General features: G+C 38.7%; 2 protein-coding genes across 2 annotated transcripts in view; one reads left to right on the top strand and one right to left on the bottom strand.

The window, feature by feature from the left end:
• Nucleotides 1-20,369, top strand: part of LOC135466284 (anaphase-promoting complex subunit 4-like) — an 82,420-nt gene that overhangs the window by 19,417 nt on the left and 42,634 nt on the right. The window lies entirely within an intron of this gene.
• On the bottom strand, nucleotides 5,465-19,538 carry LOC135466285 (uncharacterized). Its single transcript, XM_064743701.1, has 3 exons — nucleotides 18,739-19,538; nucleotides 7,796-8,309; nucleotides 5,465-7,097 (listed from the first exon to the last, which is right to left on the bottom strand). The coding sequence occupies exons 1-3, from the start codon at nucleotides 18,808-18,810 to the stop codon at nucleotides 6,850-6,852; spliced, it is 834 nt and encodes a 277-aa protein (XP_064599771.1). The 5' UTR covers nucleotides 18,811-19,538; the 3' UTR covers nucleotides 5,465-6,849.

Here is a 20,369-nt window from a genome sequence, read left to right as displayed (position 1 = left end):
ACAGTTGGGAAAGGTGTGTTAAGATTGGTATTAACTTTAGCCTGCACTTAAGTGCCATTAGTTTTGTATAAGGTCGGGACTGTTATTAAGATTTAAGCCTGCTTAACTTTTAATATACTTTTGAATAACCAGCCCCAGATTTCAACTTTTACAGAATTTTTTTTTTTTTTGACTCTGGAAACTGGGCTCGTACAGGAATTTGAAAACCTTTTGAAACTTAGAAATACAAAGTGTCATTTCCAAGTCAAAATATGCCTTAGAAATGCGGGTTCATCTAGTTGGGCCTGGACAATCTTTGAAACTGAGACCCACCTTTTAACACCTACTGTGAACTAAACCAACTTGAGCTATATAGTATAGTCTAGTACGCTAATATTCTCTGGGAGGAAATTTTTTCTCACAAGTTAGTGTTTGATGATGCTCTCTCATGTCGTCTAACATAAAGTTCACTGGAGTCTTGCATGCAGTTTACTGAACATGGCTTGCCTCCCCCTTGTATGACATGCTGTATGTCTAAGTGGAAAAAGTTCATCACTACTAACCACCATCTAAAGGTTGGTTGTTACTTTATGCGCTCTGGTTTTATCCGCCCAAAATACATTGGCAGCTATAGCATCAGTGAACAGTTCTTTAGCATGGCATTCCTAATCAAGTTTATTATATGAGATGTAGGAGAGATGTACATATATGTACATGTACAGACCCAACCTGTTTTAACAGCTCGCACGTTTTCACTCTACAGTCATGTTGATACCTCTGTAATGATGACTATACTAACAAGCTCATTACAGTCCTGGGAACCCTCCACAACTTACACCGCCCTAGGCATTTGTCATCAGCACCCATCAACAGTTGTAATTATGATCTTTACTACACTAATATTTGGTCAAATTATGTGTCAATATTGCCGGCAGTAAACTCAGGGCACGTTGACCCATATTCAGATTAACAATGTGTTTTTCAGCAGATGTGCTGTGGATAGACAAGCTTATTGACTGCATTATTTCATCACCGTATGAAACTCTCCTGAGGATGGCTTGTTTTTCACTAACTAGCTTTCCACCTCTGATGACATGATATAACGTAAAGGGAGTCCACTGGCTGATGGCTTTAGGACTTGAACTCAAGTCAGACACGAGTGTAGTCTTAACTTTAAGACAGTGTACTGCTCTAAAATTGTTACTTATCTTAGGAATTTTTATTTTAATCCTTAGAGTTGTCCTTTAATCTTTCATGACAAAATTGAAAATTAGCACTTACCACCGAGTTTAAAAAGATCAGGAATTACACCAGAAGTCTGACTGACTGAAGTCTGAGACTACTTCGTGAGCCTGGGGCCATGTTTTTTGTATACCCTCACTTGTGCCTCTCTCCATTATGTTTTTTCACACTGCACATGCAAGTGTTAACTTGTAGGACATTTTGTCTAGTAGGTGATATCACTTAATTACTATAAAATTTAACTGAACCTTTAAAATTCAACGAACAGTTGAACTAATTAAACCTAAAGTATAGGTTATCCACTTGTCTATCAGTGAGTCTGTCACATGTCACAGAACAGTTTTCAGGATAATGATTCTTGATATTGAATTAAATCTTTGCCCATGGATTTACCATAATGAGTTAATGATGAAGTTGAGATAGGGGCCATTTCTCTCATTTTTAACTAAAAAATATACGGCAGGTTTGTCCTGTTTTTTTTGTTTTGTTTTGTTTTTTAAATTGTCAATTGTATTAAAACAAGGTACATGCTTACATGGATCACTTTCATATTTCAGGATTTTATGTCCATTTTTGACCAAATTTTGGCAGTTTTTTTTACTCATGACACATGTATTGCTGTCACAGGGCTTTCAGAATGCTCGTTCTGCTAATATGTCTAGTTTGCTCACTCATTTGAATTTAATTTAAACTCTTAATTTTGTGTTAATGGAATATTTCCTGCTATTTGCTGTTACTTCCCATATTCCCACTGTCTTCCCATTGACTTTAATTTCAGTTGTTCACTGATTTTTGCTTTGATGTAATTCATTGTACCCTGCCTTATTCGTGTTTGTTATTTTTGTTTTTTTTGGATGTGTTGGAAAAAATTTGATAACTTGAAGTCGTCAAAAAATGTGGGATCCAAATTGGTTTTCTTTCCCGTTTCCTTGAAAAACCAGTTAAACTATGATCTGTAATGTCTGTTTTGTTGTCATGTGAAAGTTCAACATTCCTATATCTTCCTCGATAAACTTTTACAGCTAGCCATCACCAGGGGAAATGGGTCCAGGGTTTTCCACTTTGCCCAAGTTTTCTCTTTGTTTTGATTAGTCTGATTACCTTTTTTGCTTGGTAGATGGCTGCATACAACAATGCTATAGAATTACATGATGGATCAATGAACTGCAACAGAAGGATGTTCACTGCCTGGTACAATACTGCCTCGTTAGAGGTGTGTAAATAGGTGCTGGGACCAATATAATACCGTGTTACGCGCAATTACGAAACTCATGCCAGGTATTTTTCTTTTGAACATGTACTTAATAGTTGCCAAAGTTGGATTTCCAGTTTCTTCCCATTAATTTGGTCAAGTTTTTGTCCGATCATTATGTGAATACCCAGATATTAAGGTATGATTGATAAGGCAGATGTCTGCATGCATGAGGCAGCCTTAAGTGTTAGCAACCTGACTTGCGTGTATGAGCAAGTGGCATGATATAATCCCGACATTGCTCTATTTATAACCTAACAATGATGCCTATTCATCGCTGCTATGGTGTGTGTTTACGTTTTTCTTACTGCATCGTTTGTATCCTTGAATTGAAATGTTTTGACATATGTGTGTCGACAAGTATTGAGTCTTTAAATGACACTATGATACCATCCATGTGACCCGGATTAATGCATTTACTGGTACAAAAGTAAATTTTTACAAAAGTCCTAAAGTTAAGACGGCACTATGATTTAAAAAAAAAAAAAAAAGAGGAAGCGTCATAAATTTTGTGGTCAGATATTGTTTAGAAGTTGCATATTTGTTTACTGCCTGAGCTGGTCATGTCTAAGATGGATGCAGATAAAGTTTGTAAAAAAGTGCTCAAGTACATATTGACTGGCACTCTGGCAAATCTACACAAGTGTACAACCCTGGCTGTTGGATGTATCGCACAATTCAGAGCGAGTCTCGTAAAGCCAACAGTCTTTGTCGGCTGGCAGGCTGAACTGCGAGTTTTCTTACCACATCGATCAAATTTACTTAATCAGCTGCATGACGTAACGTTAATTTGAACGCCCCGTTTTTGTTTTTCTGCCCAGTGTATTTCTGGCTCAACTAATTTGCATGTTATGTTTTGTCAGTGCTTTGTTTCCCCCTCGCCCTAAACTTACTCTGGCACTCCCCCTTAGCTAGGATCACCAGGGCAGGTATATGGGGCATTGTATTCAAGTTTTCTTTTTTTTTTTTTTGGTAGGTTATTAGCTGTCTGTATTACACACATGGGAAAGCTCAATATACTGATGTTTCTGAAAATGTTGTACGGCATACATGTGTACACAGTTTCATTAGAGGATATTGCCCCAGTAGCTGTTTTGTAGCTTGTAAACGGTTTGTCTATCACACATAAAATCTCTATTATTAGCATATTAGACAATATTAATAACACAGTCAGAGAGAAAATTTGCTTTACCACAGCTTATGACTGTGGAACAATGAAAAGCTTGTCACTTCTCTTTGTTCGTTAACATTGCCAATGTGTGTGTACGTTGTTTGAGAAATGTGTTTTTCTTTGGAGAACAGGAAAGTATCATGTATGTTTAAATATAATAGATAATTGATTTGTGTGTTTGCTGAGAAGTCTATATACTGAGAAGTTCACTGTATTCTTGTCTGCAGTAGGCCAGCGAGTTTGCTGGTCGGGAGGGTATGACATCCCAGGAGCTTCAAAGCTGCCGCAGTATTGGCATGTTCTCAGTGTATGTAACTACAGGGCCAAAAAAACCCTTTGAACTTTTGCGGAAATTTTGAATCATCTGGCGACATTGTGAAGTTTCTTGGCAAGATTTTTATCAAGTTGTCTGTCTGCGTGTTGTTGTCTGGGGGTCAGTATTGATCTGTCAGTCTGGCTGCTAGAGATCACAGGTCTAGTGTATGCCCGCATCAGGTCCCCCTTGCTTAACTCCACGCTCTGTTACCTGTGCAGCCGATCTGTCCAATCATCTCTCTCCTCACCTGCAACACATCAGCCCATACAGAAGCGATCAAGACAAGTGCCTCATAATCCCCTATAATTAGATTTCCGTGTTCTTATGTCTCAATAGACCGCCTCTGCCTAGCCAGGTATTTCAGGCTAATTAAAGATGTCCTGCCACGCAGCAACCTTTAAAACATCGAGACAGGTAAACTGTCCCAGTGTGATGTATTAGGTGTCCTTTGGATTTCTTTTATAGTCCTCAATGAACGTTTTAACTTTTTAACAGCATTGAAAACTTTTAACAGAAATTCCCCAGAAAAAATCTGTTGTTAAGATGGACTTAAAACATGCCATTTCTCATTCACGAGGGCATCCATTGAGAATTCGCTATTGATACATTATGTCCATTTTTACTAAACTGCATTATTTTTGCCTGGATATAACATTGACATCAGTATGTGATCAGAATTGTTTAAGAAAATGTGTAAGGAGGTTCATATCATGCATAGCAGAAAGTAACAGTAAAAATACTGTCAACAAGATATATATCAATGGCTGTGATTTCCAAAAAAAACCTCCTTTCTTTGTAAAGACATCACTTTTTGATGTTAGGTAATAAATCAAGTGATAAACAAACAAAAAAAAAAAAAAAACACAAAACTTAGTGATTATTAAGTTTGCCATAAATATCATGTGAATAGCATTCATAGGTTCTTGTCAAGTGTTAAAGTAAGCTAGACTTATGACTGCCTGTCTGATGGCCCGGTAATGCTGGCTGCCAGTGGTTGATGGTGTCTTCATGTCTGTCTGTCAACCTCTATCTCCAGGATCTGACTTCTGGTCTTAATGAGGCTTCATCATTAGAGAGAAGCAGAGAATGCACTCTCCCTTAATAGCAATGTGTGGAAATTGCCTCATGGCTATGTATACATCACCCAGGTAAATAAGTCAACAGGGACAATATTAATGCATTATTACACTTCAGCGTGATTTCCCTGGACAATTTTCTGTCCCGCTATGCGAATTAAGATCCTTATTACCTGTGAAATTTAACTAATCAAGTCCAGTTACACAACAGTGTATATCTACCAGTCAGGTCATGTGTGAACTTCCTGCTCAGTTGCTATATTTGCCCTAAACATTTGCCATATAGAGTACATTTGATTTTGTAGAGGATAATAAGGGAATGTTATTCCTGGAGTCTCTCAAATAGGATATTATCCCAGCTGAGAGATATTTTGTATATATAACACATTAAATGTGAGGAAGAACAACAAGACAAAACATATGTATGGTTCAAATTTTATGTAGCATAAAATTCTTGCAAACTTTTACGTCAATTTCAGTAACATTTTTGTTTTCTTTCATTATAGGCAGGATTAATCAAGTAGCACATTTACATTTAACATGGTGTATATAGTGTGATGACATTAGTGGTAGCTCATCGTTCACAGATTTGTAAATCCAAAGTGTAGAAAAATATTGTACAAATGAAACATCCCCCTAATGCTGTGGCAGTGTGAAATACATTGACAGGCACATCATATGTGCTTACAAAGACAAGAGAGAATAACATACATTTATCATGAAGACTGAGAGAGACATAAAGAATCATGCACAGATATACAGTAAGCATTTTTCTTCCTCTCATAGAACATTTTAAAAATGTCTCGATCTCATATCCGTGTTATGCTTTATGTAAATTAGGGCTCCTCAGTTTTAGACACTAGTCACATGCACTCACGTTTCCATGCACACTGATGAATTACAACATTTCCACTATGTACACGCACTTACATGACAATTTAATGAGCTCATAATAAAGTAGGACTTGAATTAATGGTTCGATATTTACATATGAAAATGAATGAATTATTAAATATTTTATGTCATACATAAATTTGCATAATTGGCCATTGACTACCATCTATATACATGTATACTAACATGAAGATTGATGCCGTCTACTCCAGAAAAAAAGTTTGAATTTAAACTCAGTTGTCAGTCTGACAGACGAATGAAGAATTTGTTTCTAAATTTATTGCTAAATAAATTCTTTTGGAAGTTTTGAATTATGAACTATTGAAGTATGTGAATTTATGACTAGATTTTAGGCATAACCTATGAACTGACCCCAGAAATGTAAAGAAGCCATCAGCAGCTGATTTACTTTAAATTTTCAACACAAAATTAATGAACAAACACATTTCACAACCAACTGGTCCAGAAATCAAGGCAGAACATTTTGAAATGTTCAACAACACATCTTAACCTAAATATACACATTATTTCAAAAATCAGTCATTCAAAAACTTTTTTTTTATCTTTTCTGTGGTTTTTTTTTCTCTAAAACAAAGACAGCACCATACATCCATTTTGCATCCCATATGCACATCCACATTACCCACAATCCTCTTGCGAAAGATTTGGCGGTGGAAAATAAATGCCCACAGAGCCTGTGGTCCACAGTAGTCACATTTGATGTCCTAAGCACCTCTGTTTTCAAACAGTCTTTACACGTGGCAAATGCAACACACAAAAAATGCAATAACAAAATAAATCTTATGCAGAATTCAGTGATCACAAGCAATAAGTTAATATACAGATCTGGTCTGGCATTTTGTGCACCAGAACAGCTGAACTCAGTCAGAAACGTCTTTAGTAGCTGTCATTAAAACTGCTACGTTGTCATCGTTGACTGCTTGTGTCGCTTTAGGTGACCATGACGATGAAGTTGCCTTGTTGACTTGTGCTTGTAGTAAGTCCGATAAAGTTTTTTCATATAAGCACTCATGTGAAGTTTTTTCGCTAAATTTCTTTCATTGGTGATTTCCGAATGTTCTTTCCACTGTATTGTAGGTGGTGTTGTCGTTGGTATAGTTTTGCTGCTATCCTGAGGCTGTGCCATTGCATGAGCGCAGTTCGAATCTGAAAAGACACAAAGGACAAATTCTTTGTTAAAATAACTTCATTATTATTGGCACACACATCTAATGAATTAATCAGCTGTATCCTGATAGGTCTTGTGCTCTTGCGGTTAATGCTTACAGACATCTGAGCCGCGTGACAAACCCAAAATCAATTAATACGTGATTAATTTAAATCTATCGACCGTTTGACTGAATAGTTTTCAGGATAATGGTTTGACTGACAAGAATCTTTAGGTACGACCTATGAAAGTAATACTAATTGCTGTCCCTAATCATATTCTGCATTTTAAACTTATGAATGGGTAGGGGGTTTTTTTGGAGCATACAACTTAAATAGATCTACACTGATCCATTATCCATAAGAAAACATCTAAATAAGGCCTGTTTTTTGTTTTTGTTTCGTTTTTTCATGATTTTATTTTGAGTTTCACAGACAGAGTTGTTATTTATTCAAAATAAAGAGGAAATTAAGCTAAAGGTGAAAAAAATATGTAAAAATACAGACATTACAAAGCAAATAATTTAAATTTAAATTCCAGACCCAAAATGTTTGTAAGGTACACTGGTAAAAAAAATACACATTAAAACATTTTGCAAAAACAAAACGATAGGTTTTAAATTTTATTCATATTTTTGTAAATATGTGTGTTTTTAACACTGAAAAAACTGAACCAGATATTGATGGTATTGCCTTACCTGGAGATTCCCAGAATTCCACGCTAATCAAGGTGTGCTTGGTAATCCAGTCTTTTGTTTGGTGGAAATGAGTGCAATCCCATAATGCCACATGCCCATTGGGAATGTTTCCTCGTTTTGTGTAGGTCAGCACACGAAGGATACCTTGTTTCCCATAGAAACTTTTCATTGTGTCAAGAGGGTCAGTTTCATGTACCTTTGACACACTGGGATAGCCATATTTATCAGCCATATATGGTCCATAAGCAATGGGATGGAATATGAACTGCATGCCCTGTTTCCCTTGGACACTGTCTTGCCCATATTTGGAAAGTCGAATCAACTGCTTCCCAAGGGAGTGCTCTCCGCCAACTTTATTAAATGCATAGGACAGTCTTAAAGCGCTTGTGTCATGGAGCAAATCTTCTGATTTCACTTTAATCAGCCGCAGGAATTTCTTGTTGCTATAATAACCTCCATGATGTCTGTAACCGGGGTAGTTTTCCTTGAGCTTCTTAAATGGTGGCAAAGGAATCTACAAATGAATAAAAGGAGAGCATTAAATTCGTGAGCTGGAGTTGATTTCATAGTCTAATAATCAAAATATACTGTATAAAAAGATGGGTTATCTCTGTATGTATTTAGCCCCGGGAATGTTGCATGTGTTCTTCATCACATTAACATTTATTAAGCCTTGATTTACTCATCAATACAGCTTATGACATCCCCTATTGTCAGCATAATTCTCAGGTACTATGCATTCCATACATTTTTTTTGTCAAACGTGACAACATATCTGAGCTACCAAAGAGTTATTTTTGCCCGGATATTGATCAGTATCATTACCTGTGCTAAGTATACACATCCAGTATGTTAATATGTAAATATTTATCAGGGATGTTGTTACAGTCAGTTATGGCCTGACATGTTTTACTTCATGAGAGACTAACTGTTTATATCTAACAATTAATACACCTTAGACAGACAGGTGGCAGTGCTCTGCTGTCCAGTTATACAATTCACGTGAGATTGTCTTGTCTTGACAGGACACTGCTACATGTACAAGTGCATGTGAACATAATTACCCATTCATAAGGCTTGTCACAGGTGCATGCAGTCATGAGCTGTGAGATGATGATGATGATGGTGGTGATAAAGACAGTGAGAAAGTCCTTAACCTAGAATTTTTACCATGTAATTGTTAAAAGTTCACAAAAGATTTAAGGGGGGTGGGGGTGATGCAGAAAGGGGTTGCTGCCGAGTGTTCTTTGCCTCCATCCCACTAATCCTCAGCAACCCCTAAGACGGACTACAGGTAGTGAAGTGGCGGGCACAATAGGCCCCTGGGTGTGGGAAGTTTTTCAGAAGCTGGTCAAGTGCTGAGAACAATAGTTATTGATCAGTGGCTGCTCTCTATCTAACCTGGGAGAGAATACTGAACATCTCCCGTTCCCAGGCTCATCACCATGCACATGATTGGGTCTTATTACACACCGCAATCAGATGGCTAGCTGCCAGCAACTTATCAACTCAGACAGCAAACAGACAGACAGAACATCCAAATTTAGGCAGTGTGAAAAAAAAATGGAGTCAAATTTTAATAGTTTTGACATAAAATCACACCATATTTCTTATCAAGATCTCTGCAAAAGCAGCAACTGTACACCTGTGTTCTTGGTCAGAGGTCATGACAAAAACTGTGGATGGGGGTGTGAGAAAGCAAGTGAACTCCCGCAACATTGGCAAACATAAGCGGATCAATATTGTTGGGAAGAGAAAGCCAGGGCTATGGGAGAAACAAATTTATGATTTGGCCCACAAGCTGACTGGCAGCCATATTTCACATGGCTCCTTTTGAAGCTCTCTTTAATACAGTCATTTGGTTAAAATCTCAAAAGATGGGTCAGCACTCTCAGGTTCAGACTACAGACTGATTACGAATTAACAGATTAACTCACTAAATATGAGGTTGTGAACCAACAGGAGCAGCATAAAGCTTCAAGTCATGAACATGTAGTTTTAATAAGCTGTGAAAGAAACCTGAATTGTTTACCGGTAATATTACATCGCAATGACCAACAGGCCACCCAGGTAGACAGGAACAAGTGTGTTGGAAGAGATTGTTAACTTTGTCAGATATTAAATTCGTCCTTATTGTCAAAACTGTCATTCACGTTTGGCTGACAAGAAAGTATTTCCCTCCCAGTGTCATGAAAATGACAAGAGAATTGGCGAATGATCAAGATCAGGACAGAAAACCTTAGGCTAGACGCATGCCAAGGCCTTGCATAAGTGTGGGTTTGGGCTGGAGATATTGTTTACTGTTAATCTGCGGTACCAATTGGAGCCGCAGTCTTTGACAGCCCCTGTCGGAAGCGTGTCATGATCAGGCAATTCGAGGACACAAGTGCCTTTGAGCCAGACTATTTACATTAAAGCCTAACTGTATAGGTAGGGCAGCCTATCATTATCATTCAGGTCACATATCATGGAGATGACTGGGCGTGTGTAGCCATGCTCAGTCTTACAAGGTAGGCAGTACAGTTTCTTAAACATTAAAAAAACCAAAACAAAAAAAACACATGCCTCATCATAGCTAACAGTTCCAATAAATGTCTGACCAAAGTCATCAAAAGTTTTCTCCCAATCCAAGTCTAGAGTAGCAATTTTAATTTTTCGTCGGCTAAGTACTAGCTAGGAGTGTGCTTGGTGTTTCTGTTTGGAGTTGCCTTTACGTCGATGCTAATATAATGTAGAAAGTAATACATGAAGCCAAAGACACATTGTAGTACACCAAGCATGGGTTATGTGAGTGAGCTTTCTGGGGAGGCTAGGCTAGATTCACACAACTAGTCACCCTGTCAACTGTGACCGCAACACCTGAGGGCTATCAGTGGAGGTATTGCTACCAACAGGTTCCCCGTCATTCATGACACCCACTTCCACAACTTCTCCAGGCCTGCCAAGAGTAAAGCATTTCTAATTCATAGACCCCCCCCCCTAATTCCCCTCAAACCGATATATATCTTTCTCTCCCCACAGGTTAAAGAAGTCCCCCTGGGGTGGTGCTTCTAGGGAAACAGGCCGTGGCATCCAACACATTAAATAAGTTTGAAATGAGGCCAAATCGGAATAAATTCAGTCCTCTGCAGAGAGCAGGGTGTAAGTGATAGAAGGAGTGAAGAAACTCTAGTTAGATTGGAAATGAAGGTTGAAATGGGCACCCATAGCACTCCATTAACCCATATTGACTGTGTGGAAACTCGTGTTAGCGACTCTAATGGCTAGCTCAGCAGAAAAGATCAAAGAAGTTAAACAAACCAGCGAGAAACAGCCCTGCTATTGTCCTGCCTAGAGTACAGGGGTGTAAAACAGGAGACCTTCATGACGCAGGCATGCTCTGCAGGTCAGGATGTGGGTAGTAGTAAAACTGCAGTGCAGTGCTCCAAGGGTCTTTACTACACAGTGACAAATTTACAGCCGTAAAGCCCCTGCCTTTATGGTTGTTTACTGTTTGTGACAGATGGTGGTTAAAATTTGCACCAGTGATAGGTGGATATCAATGATAAATATTAATACGATTAAGGTGGTTTCCTCCATTTTTCCCGTGACTACAGGGGTGTGAGGTGACCAAATGAACAGTGTGCTATAGTTTAGACTCTTAACTTTATCATGTAGATCACAACTGTCTAGTGACCACCCCCATTACAGAAATACAAGACAATTATACTACTCAGTAGGTAGTAAGAAACTTCAGAATAAACCTATACAAGTAAGCTTGCCCTGTGCAAGGAATACATGTGGGTTTGAGTATCTAAGTATAAAAGAAGGAACATCTGATTTTCTCCACAGCCATTTAACCAATGGAGGTCACACTTGCAGAGTATACTAGCTGTGGGTGGCCCATGGAAGTGCAGTGTCAAGTACCTATATTCCCCCAAAATTGCATATGCAAATCAAGCAACAGTGCCACAAATATATTGATATTGCTGAAAAATACCCTTCTGCACACTTACATTTATCTGGATCTAGTCTCTGAAGTTGTGGTGTGCGGATGACTGCTTACCCAGTGTGGAGTAATGAAGAGCTAAATGTGTAGCTAGCTTACGGCAGAGATGTGTCCGTGTGATTACAGGTGTTGTGTGAATTGTATGTGGAGTATGTGTGACAACATAGATCATTGTACCTGTGACTGTAAACCCTGGTAAAAACTCTCACCAAACATTATTACATGACGTACATGCAAGACTTCAGGGTGTAGACTTTTGGGCAAAACCTTTTTGTAAAAAAGTTAATGGCATGCAAATTAAATTGGATTATGTCAATGGCAAACTTTAACTGGCCCATGGGAAAACTGTAAAGACTCTAGTTTTCTCAGGTGTACGTTAACGATGCACAGGTGTAGTGTGAAGGTGATTTACTTGTCTCCCTATCTAATAAGGAAGTCCCTGTTTTACCTGGAAATTTGTACTGCGCATCAGGTGTACATGTATGTGGATACATCTGCTGTCTGCAGTGCTAAGAGACAATGACTGTTGTACTGCTCATACCCCCAACCCTGCCCAATCTGTGTTCAAGACGTGGGGCAAAGTGTCAGCCAGCAGGTATAGAATGCATCGCATGTAGCTGTAGTAAACAATTTGTTGAACGTTTGTGACAGACAATGCCAGCTTGTTTGTGTGGACAATGTGCTGAAGAACTGGGAAATTAAACATGTTTTCTCGAGAAGTACAGATGTGGCTGGTGTGAAACTACGAGGCGAAAAATACCAGCTGTTGCTCCCACTTCAAAATTAAGTTCTTTCAGACAGCGTAGCCACATTCTAGATCTGCTTTATTTTATGCTTAAAAACATGCATCATTTGACATGTCTTGCAAAAGCTTAGATATGTTTCTGTACCTTTGACCTTAGTGTTTAGTGCGACCCCAATGCCCCCGACTTTTCCTGGTCGCAGACAAAGAGCAGTGCTGTGTTTATTGTGGTGTACCTACACTCTACAGTTAATTGGCTAAAATCCCAGAAGTTCTGCAGCTCTAAATGATTTGTGCAAACTTTTTTCAACCCATTTAAATTGGATATGTGTGTTTTATGGCAGTCAGTTGGCTTAGGTTTGTTCCTTTTTGTGGTTTATTTGTGTACTGTTTCAGCGCAGAGCACAAAGCCACCACATTTGTATAGATCCTGCCTGGGAGTAAGGCACAAAGTAGCCACAGATGTGTATGTACATAAAACTGGCCGGAGATTTGACCAAATTGTCATGGTAATTTCTCAAGCTGCTCTTCAATAAAACTCTTCCAAAGTACCTCCCACACACTGCCACAAAACATTCTCAGAAATATCGGTATAAAAACCGTTCGTAAAAAATAAATTTCCTTTTTGGAAGCTGATTTGACTTTGCTGTACTGCTTGGGAAGGTTTTGTCTGGCAACAGTTCACAGCTATGTGACTTTGATAATGTGAGCAAACGACAGACAGAGACGGTTTTGAAAGGCCCCTGACTAGCCATTGTCTCCCGTGTTGTCACAGGTAAACGGCCTGGCACTCGTGGACATAGCTGGCTGTCAAAGCAACGGCCTCTGTCCATAATGTCAACAGTTCTCGGTTATGTGTCCAGTTTTACGCAGTTTCCCATCTTCCCTTGCATGTATCAACCTTTATTTAATCCGCGGCTGGCTTTAGAAGTAAGCTCTCTCAAATAAGGCATGTAATTCGAGCAATGCAATGTGTCAAATGTTACGAGGTGGTCTCAGTGTTCTGGTCGCCAGCATCTAGTCCCTACACAAATGCAGACAGCTTCTTCCCTCCTGTCCCATCACTGAACGCTTTCACAAGATTTGCACTCAGTCGCCCATCTCTCTTTATAACCAGTGAGACAAGGAAAAGGTTCAACATATCAAACTTCATGTGAAATGAACATGCTAATCCTAGACAAATAATTGCTTTTTAAAATCCGTTTTGAAAGAAATACCCCGTCAACTAAGATATGTTGGGAAAGTCATGCACAAGGTATACACACATGAACAATGAAAACCTTCTGTATCTGCTTGTTTGACCGCTTAGAAAAAAATTATACATATTGTCATATTTGAATAGAGTAAAACTTTGGCTCTTTAATTCCCTATTGAATCATATATCAGCTGATGTGTAAACATGTATCCATATACATTTGTAACTATTACTGGCAAGCCCTGCACTTATGTGAGAGTGTGCAATTTGTTTGCAGACTACCGAAGTTTCCGATCGGTACAGATTGATTAGGGCAGCAGGCTGTATAACTGCCTCTGGCACCTTTCATATTCAGATTATACGCGTAAGCGTAATAGAGTCGGGCAGTAGGCCCGAGAGGTGTCTTTGTTACTGCTTGCATCCAGAACAACAATAATTACCTGTGATTGTCACCCAGCTAATGAGCTAGAACATACACCATATGGGAAGGCTATGCCTGAATTGGTAATGTTCAATGGCCAGAAAAAGCAGAAGAAGGAAAAACATGCACCCTATAAAAAAAGCTCTCTGAAAATCTGCCTTTGTCCCCGAATAGAAATAAAGAAAGGTTCGATATTTTTTCTATAATAATGCAATACGTGGAGAATTTGATTGTGTGTTACAAAATTTTTCATCACAAACCAGGATCAGTAAATGTTATCTGTGATGGTTCATTTTCCAGACGTCAAGTAGATTATAACTATCGCGTCAGGTCAATTCAGACAAGTCCATTATTGGTTCAGGAGCTTATATCAGTTTACTTGCCACGTGTATATAAAGATAAGATAACTCGCTTTAAATTTTATCTCAACTTTGACGAGCTGCCTATTTACAAATGTCAACTCTTATCAAGCTACATATGGAAGTGGTCTGCTTACAGTGAAATGGATCAAAGGGGAAAATATTTGAAACCTTGCAGGGGAGATTTCTGAATTCAATTTCTTGATCATAACTTACATCTGTGTAATCAGTAAGGTGAGCATGTCTATGAAGGAATGACTTGGAGATGACTGTTGCAAGGGAAGAAATTTGCTTCAAATGAAATTGTGTAGATTGCAGATTTGATAATTAACCACCAGGTGAACTTTACGTAGCCTGTGATTTTCCTGCCTAACTCTCTGTACCTGTTCGACCTGTTTGTTTTTATCGGTCTTATATAATGGAGATTCCTTATCATCTGGGTTATATGAACAAGGATGCAACCTTCCTTATCTAACCTTAGTGAGTACATGCACTAGGATACCAAAGGCTCTATTCCAAGTGTTCCAAATATGCTGGGGGCATCAAATACAGACAGTTATTGCGTCAGATGTTTACCTGTCTGTGCGGCCGACTTCAAACAGTGACTGTGCTTGTTGAAGGATTATGATTAGAAGAATGAAATCTTTTATTTTGAAGTTTACCAAACCTGAACTATAAGCTGATGTCAAGAATCAAACATTATGCCCATCCACACAGAAGCATTGTTTAACCACATAGTGGAAAACAGTGGCATTGCCCAAACTTCAAGAGTTTCTGCACTAACTGTTCCCCAGCCCTCTTCTTGTTTTAAATAGGCCTTGGGGAGTGAACACTATAGTCGTATTTCATCTAGGCCGGTCAGAGCTGGAAGTAATGTCCATCCTTCACTCAAACTTTGGCTCATTCTCAAAGAATTTCCGTTGCTTTGTGTTCAATTGTTATTTAATACTAAAGTAAAAACTTCGCAGTTGTGTAAACACAATGTGTTTACATGTACCTAGTATAAGATGGAAGATTATCTGATATCCAGTTTGTTACAGACCGAATAGGCTTGCCTTTGTCGAATTGCGATAGGCGTAGGCAAAGTACAAAGTTAAACAGGAAATTCTGTGGCTCGTGTGTGGGTCACCCGTCTCTTCGATTGGAGCTTCACAAGGTAATCTCTCTGAAAGTATTGTGGTTTGGGGTCAGCAGATTTGCTTGAGTTGAATAGCTATGTCAGGGCCTGTGATTAAGTGTACCATTTAGAAGGTAATGTGTACAAGATACGGACTAACAGCCAACCCAGTCTAATGCCACAGGTTATGTGTAAATCTTTCCCTTCCAACACTCCCTTCCAGACTGTACTTATATCAAAGCATGGTATGATTCAGACAGGAAGGAAATACCACAGTATGGAGGATGGAGTTTGTCTTGCATTTTATCAGTCATCAAATTTATTTACCTTTAAATAAAGCCAGGCACTTATCAACATAGCTATGGCAACAAGGTCAGCGTTTAGGAAGATACATTGACCTAACCTGAAACAGTGTTCAGCTGGCTCTGTCATTATCATCATCATTGTTATTATGACTGTATTAAAACCTGAGTATGCCCTGACAGTAAGAAGATTAAAAATCACAGTGTTGTACTCAAGACAATCTGTAGAAAGTACATTTCTCTGACAAAGATCTTATCACAATGAGTCTGGCTCTTTATTGTGGTGTCAAAAATACAACCTTGCTCCATAAAATATCGCCAGACTGTGAAGCCTTGAGGCACACGGACTGGACAGTATTAGTAACGGAGATTAATCCTGGAAAGTAGCGGGCAGTTAAAGGACAGGTCACAGACCACTGACCATCCATTGGTAAACTGAACATGCACCAGTGATCACATCTTCACCTTGAGTGTGCCAATTGTGTTCACTTGTGTACAGGGTCCTGTAAATGCTGATCACTTTGATATCATTTGGGGCAAGATCAGTATTTAGTCAGATTTAGCAGACACCTGTATAGCTTTGGTAAAGTAGGGTCTATCTATCAAAATGATCAAGGCCTAAATTTGAAATATTGTAATTAGCTTTCTTATAGAAAGCATTGATTCGGTGAGAATCAGTGGTTTACGGTCTGTTCCAGATAACTGAAAGTTTTAGATTTCTGAACTTGTGTGGCTTTGTGAAGGCCTGTTGTTCATGTGTATAATGTCTGATGATCAGAACTGTATAACTGTTTGACAGGACATGCCTCAGGCACCTTTCTGGCTCTTGCGCTTAACAGGACATTTTTTACCTTCCTAATGTTGTACTGGTTTACCCTTCTACTGACTTCTCTCTTTTTTGGCTGCTTTATTACCTGCTTTCCTCCTTTCCAAACTGTAACGATATATTCTTCACAAATATGCTCTTGCGTGCCGACAGAAGACGATCTCTATACAAGCTTCTCAAAGGATAACTCTAATGAGAGTGTTTTAATAGGACATGCTGGCAATGGGAGAGACTTTGAAAGACATTCAGTCTTCTGCTTCTGGCGGCTCGTGCCATAGTATTTGACTATATTATGTGGGTCAGCCGTTAAAGGGCCCCCGCGGGAGTGTGCACCTATACTCCTGTTTATTTTGTATACCTTTGGGGCTTGGGGTAAACATACACCTTGTGCTAGATGTTCTAACTCTACCTACATTTGAACAAGACTCCACTTTAAGTTTAAGGGCCAGCCAGCCATACAAATAACCCCTCATTACAGGTACATGCGCTTCATTTTACGCGTAGATATACTTACAGTTTACAACTTCTTGTACTACAAATATAAGAATCCTACTTATAAACTGATTCACAGCAGGACTTTTGCATGCCTCAAGGAAAAGGACTTCATAAATGTATGGTACTTTTTACATGCTACTTTGTTAACTTCTGTGAAATCCACCTTAAGATTTTTTTATGCTCAATAAGGGTTACCACCTTGAAAGGCATTTTTTTAATGTTCCACGGGAAATTTTCCATACACGTATTTTATGACGGCATCTCAGGCACGACTTGAGAGGTATTAAGCTCATGCATTCTTCAGGACTGATTATTATCCTCGAAGTGGAGAGTTATAAATTATGATGTATGATTAACTTATTAACCTGCGTACATTAAGATATAGGATCTGTACATAATGTATGTCAAGTCATGCTTCACTCTTGTTGTAAGTCCCGTGGCTGGTAGTGATGAGTTAACTTACAATGAGATTAACTGGAATTAATCGTCTAAGAGAAGTTCAAGTGCCCAAGAAGATATAGCAGATGAGATTACAGGAACACCACATGATAAATATTGAATATTTGGACATGAATATGCTAGTCATACATTTAAAACAGCAATATATAAACTACCAATCATAGAAGGAAAACCCAAATTATGCCAATTTTTTTAAATAGACTGAGCATGTTCATGTTGAAAGCCATCACAGACTAAATGATCACAACAGTGTGATATTCTCTATTGGCTTGTGTTTGATAGTACAGGTGCTCAAGTGCTTACCTGTATGTAATTACTTCTGGGCTGAAGTTAATCAAGAATTACCTGAAGGACCAATTAAGCCTCAGGTGTTACACCTACTATAAATAACCTGGTATGTATTTAACAAGAAAAGAGCATAAACATAGTTTTCACAAGAAATTTTTGTTGTGGTTTATGTAATGATGAAGCCCGTTTGAATGTGTTTTAATTGTATAGATGAAGCAGCCGAGCAAGAAAAAAAGATCAGGTAAAAATAAAAAAAATGTGGAATATGTTTGGTAAGTTCATACTTTCAACAGCTTTATCTTTGGAAGGTTTGTTATGTAAACAGTTGGAAGTGGTCATTTGAAAGTGTCCCTGTAGCGCCAAAGAAAGGGGATTTGTTTTCTTCTATCCCCATATTCAGCAACTATTTCATGTTGGTGCATTAAGCTATGAAGTTGCCAATGGAGAAGAACAAATATATTTCTTGAGTTAAGAAGTTTTATAGAAAAATATTCACCAGTGCATAAAACTTAGTCAGGTGCATATATACCCAAGTATTTATTATAGCATTGGGTAAGCTATTGAAACTCAGCAAACTATACACATATACAGTAACTGTGGTAGTTTGACACGCTGATATCAGTATGTAACATAATAATATAGATCATGGGTTTTGATGATCAATATGTAATGATCAGATACGACGTGATTCAGCATGGTTAATTAAGGTAGATACAGGTGAGTAATACTGATAACATCCCCAGATACTTACCATAGCTTGTGCCAGACTGGTAATGGTCAGCACCAGTGTGGTCAGTCTGCAAATTGGTATCTCCAACTTCATCTTTAGGGTATATATGTGTCCCCCAAAGGAATTACACAATGTCAAATGCGCAGACTAGCTGGATTGATGGTAGATAGCACATGTACGATCACCACAGTCTAGTACAAGCCACATACATGTCCCCCATTCACTCCCAAGCACACAGGGCTAACTTGTAATCAGCAGGTACAACTCCCCAAGTCTCAGGTGTGGTAGTACAGGTGTGCTGTGTAATGTCCAGTGACTGGTCACTCAGGTAGTCTGCCCACTCTGCCGGTCAGTGGCACTCTGTGATATCTCTCTGATAGGGTCTACTGTAATAGCAGCCTCCCTTGTACTGAATGGGAAGTGAAGCCCGCCAAACCTTGGCACATCTAGCACAAGTCCTGCCCCTTTCTATTGTCTGCCTGTCAGTCCGCTGTAAGAGGGAGAGAGAAGGCCCGGTTACAGTGGTTTACCTGGGGCGCGCCTCACTGCTTGCGCAGAGTGTGTCGCATGCTCTGCACTCCTTACCTAGCCACTGTCTCACACCTTACTTATACTACTAGCTGATCATTACACTACCTACATCTCCTAACAACTTGGGATGACTGATTTTCCTCCAAACTATTCACCAGAACAGCTTCACACACTAGCTGTTTTTGACACAGGTAAAACTTGCACAGTAAGTGTTGTGCACACAGGTCAGCCTGAGCTCTAAATCACATTGCCCAACAAAACTTTAATATTGGCACACTCAGCAGCCTGTCAATAGCTCACTGAATGGGGGTATAACTGTCTTTTGGGCTGATCCATTGTAGAGTCAAGGGGGTGAATATGGAACAAGCATTGAAGTCTAAAAGTGTAAACTTATTAAAGCTGTTAAAATGTATTAAAGCTTATCGCAGAAGTTGGAATTATAGTCTTATCTATGAGTTTATTTGTATCATTTTTGTTGGATCATAATGTAATACGTTGTGAGAAATCTAAAGTATTCTGACTCCCCCTTTGCATTTTGAGTTGACTCAGATCTGGTTCAGAGGGTGCTTGCCAATCAAGCTGACTTTGGACCTATCAGGTTGAGGCTGGTTGTAAGGGGCGGAGTTAAAAGTGTGTCAGGTAAGAGGACTTCCTTGATCACAGAAAAACAACAGCCTTGTGAAGAAAAATAGATCCCTGTCCATTTTTCTATAGTCCAATTGATCACATTTTCAGAGGGAAAAGATAAAGATCTATAAAACTGCAGCTGCTTGTTTTGGGGAAGAGACTAATGCTGTATGTAGTCAGGTTGTTCTCTAATAAAATTCTAACTTAGGCAGCTGTATGCTTTGGCAGGTGAACCAAAAAAAAAGCAGCTGGAGAATATAAAGCACTATCACACTAAAGTGTTTCCTAACCATGCAAAGATCAAACAAATATTTATTTTGACTTTCTAAGTCACTGTGGATTCTACTTTATTATTTTCTTTCTTCACAATTTAGGTGCTATTAATTTGATAATATTACTTGAGAATTATCACAAGAATTCTTGAGTGTAGCATTAAACAACAATCAACTAAATAAATAAATAATCACAACAGGAATGTGTTTACTTCATCAGAA

This window comes from Liolophura sinensis, chromosome 6 (genome assembly GCF_032854445.1).
Source record: "Liolophura sinensis isolate JHLJ2023 chromosome 6, CUHK_Ljap_v2, whole genome shotgun sequence".
In the NCBI taxonomy this organism is placed as follows: domain Eukaryota; kingdom Metazoa; phylum Mollusca; class Polyplacophora; order Chitonida; family Chitonidae; genus Liolophura; species Liolophura sinensis.
Note: the sequence above shows the minus strand (reverse complement) of the source record. Positions and strands in the feature narration are given on the sequence as shown.